At 40.4% G+C, this 7,889-nt stretch overlaps 1 protein-coding gene across 1 annotated transcript; it reads left to right on the top strand.

Moving 5' to 3' along the window:
• Positions 1–1,411: 1,411 nt before the first annotated feature.
• On the top strand, positions 1,412–2,527 carry LOC133300599 (uncharacterized). The gene has a single exon (XM_061500173.1). It carries the CDS (start codon positions 1,412–1,414, stop codon positions 2,525–2,527), a length of 1,116 nt encoding a protein of 371 aa, XP_061356157.1.
• Positions 2,528–7,889: the final 5,362 nt, after the last annotated feature.

The raw sequence follows: 7,889 nt of genomic DNA, 5'->3' as shown, positions 1-7,889 counted from the left end.
GCCGACTTCCCTTCGGAATACAATGTGATATTGGGAAGACCAACCATCCACAGTTGGAATATGTTAGTTTCCACCAAACATCATAAAATTAAGATGATTGGAAAACAAAACACAATGATTGCCATCGTCGGAGACCAGAAGGAGTCTCGAGACTGTTATTTCAAATCAATTAGAGCGGTGGACAATGATCTAAACCTTCAGCCGAGATCAAAAGGAGCAACAGTTAGGTCGACCCGAGCCAGAAGGAGAAAACTTCAGTTAACATGGTGAAATTAGACATGAGGGATGATACTCAGATGCCGAGGCCTGAACCCAACAGAGAGTTAGAAGAAGTAACCATCGGAGATCAAGGACAGACTACAAAGATCGGCAAAAGGTTGACAGACGATGTAAAAAAACAACTCATCACATGTTTGAAGAACATCAATGACGTCTTTGCTTGGAGGTCCACAAAATTTTTTGGGGTAAACCCTGCTTTCTGTTGCCATAAGTTAGCAGTGTATCCAGGATCTAAGCCAGTAGCCCAGAAGAAAAGAAAGCTAAGCCAAGAACGTCAGCATGTGTTAGAGGATCACGTGAAGGAGCTGCTGGAAGCAGGTTTCATCCAGGAAATACAGTATACCACCTGGCTATCCAACGTGGTAATGGTTAAAAATCCAAATGGGAAGTGGAGAGTATGCACGAATTATACCGATCTGAATAAGGTATGTCCAAAGGATGCATACCCTATGCCTAATATAGATCAATTGGTTGATAGTTCATCCGGGTTTCAGATGTTGTCCTTCATGGATGCCTCTTTAGGATATAACCAAATTCCATTACACCCAGAGGACCAAGAGAAAACAACATTCATCTCGGAGAAAGAAAACTATTGCTATAATGTAATGCCTTTTGGGTTAAAAAACTCAGGAGCCACTTATCAAAGAATGATGAGTCAGGTGTTTGCAGACCAGTTGAGCAAAAGTGTTGAGGTATACAGAGATGACATGATAGTCAAGTCACTAAATTCAACAATGCATGTGGAGGATTTGGAGCAGACCTTCGAGAAATTGAGGCGACATAGCATTCGGTTGAATCCAGCGAAATGCGCCTTCGGGGTCTTTGCGGGAAAGTTCCTCGGATTTATGTTAACTCACAGAGGTATTGAGGTTAACCCGGATATGTGCAGAGCCATGCTAGAAATGAAGGCTCCTACGAGCAAGAAAGAAATACAGCAATTGACGGGGAGATTGACCTCCCTCACCAGTTTCTACCCCGATCTGCAGAAACAACCTTACGTTTTTTCAAGTTACTTAGAAAGGAGGTGCAATGTGGATGGAGCTCGGAATGTGAAGCCATGTTCCAAGAAATAAAAAGGCAGTTAGCTTATCCTCCAGTGTTAACAAAACCAAGGGAGCAAGAAACTTTGATAATGTATCTCTTTGTGGGTGATGTTGCAATCAGTTCGGTCCTAGTACAAGAAGATGAAGAAGGACAACAACCGATTTACTTTGTATGTCGGTTATTACATGGAGCGGAGCTCAGATATCAGAGGTTAGAAAAAGTGGTTTTTGCCTTACTGATATCAGCTAGAAGACTCAGAGCGTATTTCCAGGGACACAAAATCTTGGTCAGGTCAGATTTGCCAATTCGACTAATTCTACACAAACCAGATCTAGCAGGAAGGATGATGAGCTGGGTTGTGGAGCTGTCAGAGTTTGATATAACGTTCGAGAGCCGTAAAGCAATCAAATCCCAAGCACTAGCGGATTTTGTCAGAGAACTCACTTCAATCCAAATTGGGAGTTCGGATAGACCAGCTACCTGGAAAGTGTATGTAGATGGCTCCTCCAATTCAAAAGGGAGTGGAGCCGGGGTAATCATCGAGAACCCTAAGGGTATAGCCATTGAATATTCAATGCAAATAGGTTTTGAAACATCAAACAACCAAGCAGAATATGAAGCTCTCATAGCCGGCCTTGAGCAGGCTAAGGAACTCGGAGCGCGAAGGCTGCAAGTTTATAGTGATTCTCAATTGGTTACGTCCCAAGTTAAAGGGAGTTATCAAGCTAGCGGACCACTATTGAGGAAATATTTAGACTCCACTAGGAAGTTAATTCCAGAATTTGAACAGTTGGATATCAACCACATTCCGAGGAATGAAAACAGCAGGGCCGATATACTATCTAAACTAGCAAGTACCAAGGGGTGGGAAAATCATAGGACGGTGGTTGAGCAGAGTATCCCAGAACCCACATGCGTAATGCAAATATCAAAGGTAGATGATTGTCGTTTCGACATCATCGACTACTTAGAAAATGGAACGCTACCCTTGGGAAAGGAGGAAGCCAGGAAGTTGGTTAAAAATGTAGCATCATATACTATGGTGGAAGGACAACTTTACAGAAAGGGTATTTATTCACCTTTGTTGAAATGCTTGAGCTCGGTTAGGGCGAAATACGTCCTGTCTAAAATCCAAGAAGGAATTAATGGCCAGCACGTTGGAGGTAAGGCTTTAGCTCGAAAAGCACGGAAGTGTGATCAATGAGTAATGATGCAAAGGAATATGTGCAGAAGTGTGATCAATGCCAGAAACACGGAAAGAAACTGCTGGCACCCCCTGAATAATTAAGTCTAATCACGGCACCATGGCCATTCTTTAAATGAGGAATGGATCTTTTGGGTCTATTTGCAGCAGCAGAAGGCCAATTAAAGTGGTTAATTGTGGTCGTTGACTACTTTATGAAATGTATAGAAGCAGAGCCAGTGGCTACTATCACTTCGACTAGGGCCCAAAATTTCTTTGAAAGAAATTTGATTTGCAGGTTCGGGATCCCAGTTGAGATAATTACTGATAATGGAACCCAGTTCACAAGAAAAGTTTTTCAGGAACTAATGGCAAACCTTCATATCCGACATCGTTTTGCATCAGTAGGGCATCCTCAAACTAACGGTCAGGCAGAAGCAGCCAATCAAGTCATCATAGAAGGACTGAGGAAAAGAATAGAGCAATCCGCTAAGGGGAAATGGGTAGAAGAGCTATACTGTGTACTCATAGAACAACAATGCAGACATCCACTGGGGAAAGCCCATTTAGGCTTACTTATGGATGCGAAGCTATGATTCTAGTGGAGTTGGGAGAGCCGTCCTAGAGGAGAGTTCAGGCGCTGGCACAAACAGAAGAAGAAAACAACAACAAGATGGTTGTGGAGCTAGATTTGATAAATGAAACCCGGGTTATGGCTCATTGTAGAAACTTTGCAGCTAAACAACTTGTGGCAAGCCAATTCAACAAAAAAGTGCAGCCTAGGTCATTCCAAGTAGATGACTTGGTTCTCTGTAGAGCTGACGTAGGAGGTCGTAACGCGGCTGGAGGAAAATTAGCTCCGAAACGTGAAGGTCCATTCAAAATAAAAGAAAAGTTGTCAAGAGGGGCTTACGTGTTGAAGACTCCGCAAGGGAAAATCATTAAAAGGACATGGAATGCAAATAAGTTGAAGAAGTACTTTAGTTAAAAAGAATTTATGTTTCCTTTTTGTAATTTGAATTTTAATTATGAACAGCTGAATAAAGCAAGCATGTATTCCAGAAATATGTTGTTATTTCTAATCCAAGGTAGCAGAACCCGTCTTGCCCAAGGGAAAGATCGCGAGTTCTAGCCAGGCATCAAACCGAGGTAGTGGAACCCGTCTTGCCCAAGGGCAAGATCGCGAGTTCTAGCCAGGCATCAAACTGAGGTAGTGGAACCCATATTGCCAAAGGGAAAGATCGTGAGTTCTAGCCGGGCATCAAACCGAGGTAGTGGAACCCGTCTTGCCCAAGGGCAATATCGTGAGTTCTAGCTAGGCATAAACCTAAGGCAAGGGGACGATCGTCTAGGAGAGGAAGCCCTCTAACTCCTACATGACCGCGAAAAAAGCAGCAATCATTGCCAAGGCGGAGAATATGGCCAAACGGCGAATCAAACCAAATAGTCATGAACAGATTAACAGGCAATGTCATTACAAATTAAAAATGATTCAGTCCTGACAGGAAATGTAAAAGGTACAAAATAAACCGGCATCCCGGCTCTTTAATCCTGATTTCCGCCTTGGAGAATCTGTCTAACCTTGTCCTCAAATTCCTGCTCGGCAGCCTTCGTTGCTTGGGTGATCACCACGTTCGACGCCTCAGGTTCGCCTATATTCTGATCAATTGAAGGGGGCGGAACGAAAACCCCACCTCGAACATAACCAAAATAGTCCAGTTGGTCAGTGTTCAATGTAACTTCAGGGTTGAAATACTTATTTGATTTACAACATTGTTAAATGCGGAACTGACAGCCTTTTCCAATGCGGTCTGACTAAGATCATAGTCAGATCGCAAGTCTTGAAGATCGGATTTCAGCTTGTTAATTTCCAACTTCAAAGCAGCGGTTCTTGATTCATGCTCGGCTAACAAAGATAATTTCTCCTTGAAGTAATTGATGAGAGCCTATTTGTTAGCATCAACGCCAAAAGAATCTGACACAAGCTTCAGGTCGGCTTGCGATTGCTCCAAAGACGACTTCAATTCAGCAGAGGCAGTTGTCAAACTTTGATTATCTTGAACCGCCTTGTCACGTTCAGTCCGAAGGGCATCCCTATCAACCTAGAGGGCGTCTTTCTCAGCACAAATCTAAGAATGCTTCTCCAACAGGAGAGAGTAAGGCTTCACCAGGGAGGCCACCTTGAAAGCATATAGCTCGGCTTTCTGCAATTCTTCAACCTCGGCCCTTGAAGGTATGCCAGTCCCGTAGAAGGAAGGTGGAGGGCGTGTAACACCACGAAGCTCCAGGGCAACCCCGGTCTCCTATAAAGCCCCTCTCCTAAGTCCAGCAGGAAAGGGAGTAGGCGAGGGGTACCTCAGTCCACATACACCACGGCCCGAGTAGTGCCTACGATGCCTTCAGCAGGAGAAGTTTGGTGACCATCTGAGTCCAACCAGTTATCAGTATCGTTGGTCAAATCCAACACTGATATGTTGGGATTAACAGCCGGGATGGAGGAAGTAGCACCTATAGTAGGACTAATAGTCCTTTGCCTTTTGGCGGCAGGAGGAGGTCGAGCTGCAGCCTTTCCTCGCAGAGAAAACACATAGTCAGGTACTTCATCTGCGGCAGAGTCCATCTGACAACCTGCAAATCAAGTAAGCATAATTATAACAAGAAAAAGGTACAAGTATCAAAAGACGTATTTTGAAGAAATTGCAAAGGCGTACTAGCTTGGTCTAGGTCGGCATGAGATTTGGCAACTAAATAAGCTGCACTCAAATGGCCCTGAGAGCCGACGTAAGCTAGTAGGATCTTGACATTGGCTTTATCTTCCACTGACAATCTAAGTATAAAATGAACCGACCTACGGAGATGATGTTCTTGAGACCAGTAAAGAGGAAACTTTCCTTCCGCATCCTCTCCTATAAACCATGGCCTTTCTCCGACTTCAGCAATCACTTTAAAATACGAGCCCTTGAAGTCTTTAAAAGAGTCACTGTAAATGAAAAACAATTTCCTTGAGGGCTTGCTAGCACGACCACAGATGCTGGTCCACCCTTTGAATTGAGAAGGCTCGAAACCGGTACGAGGAGTGTATATGTTAAAAAAATGAAGAAAAAAGGGAACAATGCATGTTACAGACAAGGGTGCGCAGATTTGGTCAAAGGAAACAATATAGGCCCAACCATTGGGATGAATTTGAGTAGGGGCAAGGAAGAGATGGTTCAGAAGCTGTATTTTAAAAGGAGAAAGAGGAAAGCGAATACCAATCTTGGTAATTAAGTCGCAATAAAAAAAGAAAGAGGGTGGTTCTTCAGGATTCCGGCCTGAGCAAGCAGGCTCGTCTTCTGCTGGCAGAAGGTATTGAATCCCACCGGGTTACCTATGGGGAGCCCATATATCTCTTTGGTGGTCATGGTGGATCTGAAGCTAAGAACCTCCTCAGTGACCCACGGAAATTGTTGGCGGAGATTGCTACTAACCGGCGTGGAACCAACGGAACTAGGTCAATGGGTTTCTCACAAGTAGTGTTATCAAACTCAGACCAACGGAACTAGGTCAATGGGTCACAAGTTTAATGGATTATTAGTTCAACCATATAAATTAAATATAAACAATAAAATATAATAAATTTAAATTTAGAAGTATTTTAGCTAATAGTTAAAGTTGCTTTAGTAGGGTGGTTAGAGTTCAGCATGTTCTGAGAGAAGAAAATCAAGTAGCTGATTGGCTTGCAAAACAGAAAATTGCTCATGCAACGGATATGCAGATTTTTCTTAACCCTCATTTGGGATGTAATAGCCTGATCCATACTGATCAGAGGGGAATAACAATTCCCAGACCTGGTTAACTTGGTGTTTTGTGTTTAATTTCTGATGTATTTCCAAAAAAAAAGTTGTTTTAGTAGTAAATGCTATAAATTATAATCCTTTCGTTAGTGGTATTTTTAAGTTTATTGTCCAAATATTCGTAACACGAAAATTTTAAAAATATCGGTGCTGATTTAATAGTGGTTGAACCTGATTCAGTACTAAATTAACAATTTTATATTGGATCAAATACAAAAGTGATCTAATACCTAAACCAAATAAATTGGGGATCCAATTTATAGGTCACCGGGTTAAACCCATCGGGTTGTGTATGCTTTTATAACGCTACTCAGAAGAAATTTATTTGGATTTAGATAAGGTTGGGTAGATTTATAAGGTTATTTATTTATAGGGTTCACTTTTTGACATGTCACATAATAAGAGCTTTTTACCTGCACACATAAATCAAGTGTTGGTCTCACACTTAAAAAAAAGTCAGGATCCATAATCAGATCCTATTAAAAAAGTCAAGATACAGAATTAGATCATGTTATAAGACGAAACAGTGTCATTCCTACAATATAACAAACTAATTTCCTTTATTTATATAATAAGAACTTACATTTAAGATCGCGGGACCCATTTAATGGAGCGATATTTTTGTGGTCCGGGAGCAAAAAAAGATTTAGGACGAAGGTGAGAGAAAGAGAGAAAAAGTTGAGGAGAGAGGTGAGAGAAGAGAGAAAACTTTTTTTTTATTTTTTTATTGAAGTGTCAATTTTTAAGTGGAAGAATCATGGTGATCCCCGGGCATATTAAAAAATTCCCATTTAGATTGACTTTTACAAAAGTTCATGTTGTTAGTGCAATTATTTTTGAAACTTACCAAAGCATGAGATGTAACAGCCATCCCAGAGATTATTAATTATGCATGATTTATATATTGAAAAATACTATTTTTAATAAGAGTAAATACCATTTTTGGTCCTCAGCAAATTTCACGATGCCCGCTTTAGTTCCTAGCAAATAAAAAGGCCCATCATGATCCCTAAGAAATTCAAAATGGACCTATTTTAGTCTTTTTAGGGACTAATATGGATTGTTTTTGAATTTGTGAGAGACCACGATTTCAACTAAATGGGTCTATTTTAAGTTTTTAAGGACCATGATGAGCCTTTTTATTTGCTAGGGACTAAAGTGGGTATCATGAAATTTGCTAAGTACCAAAAAGAATATTTACTCTTTTAATAATTTCCACAAACTTTTGTTTTTGCCTGGAGGCATCCACAAAGAAATTGAAATGTCTTGCAATTAAGATTGACAAATAAAAATAGTAGAAAAATAATAATTTAAAAATTAGGTGAGTGAAAAAAATAAAATAATTATTAAAGATAGAATATTTTTGAGAAATTCTTTAAATAAAAGTCATTTAATGTTTGAAAGATACAACTGAATAATGATAAGATTAAAGGAGTTAACTAATACTTGATTGGTAATGAAAATAAAAAATTATTTTTTAAAAATAGAACTTACAAAATTAGACATAATAAAATAGAAGAAGTGTTAAAAACAAAATTAATGGTTATTCT

Source organism: Gastrolobium bilobum, unplaced genomic scaffold, assembly GCF_033153095.1.
Source record: "Gastrolobium bilobum isolate Gb01-03AN ecotype WA unplaced genomic scaffold, APGP_CSIRO_Gbil_v1 utg4315, whole genome shotgun sequence".
Classification (NCBI taxonomy): Eukaryota; Viridiplantae; Streptophyta; class Magnoliopsida; order Fabales; family Fabaceae; genus Gastrolobium; species Gastrolobium bilobum.
This window is presented reverse-complemented; position numbering and strand designations above follow the sequence as displayed.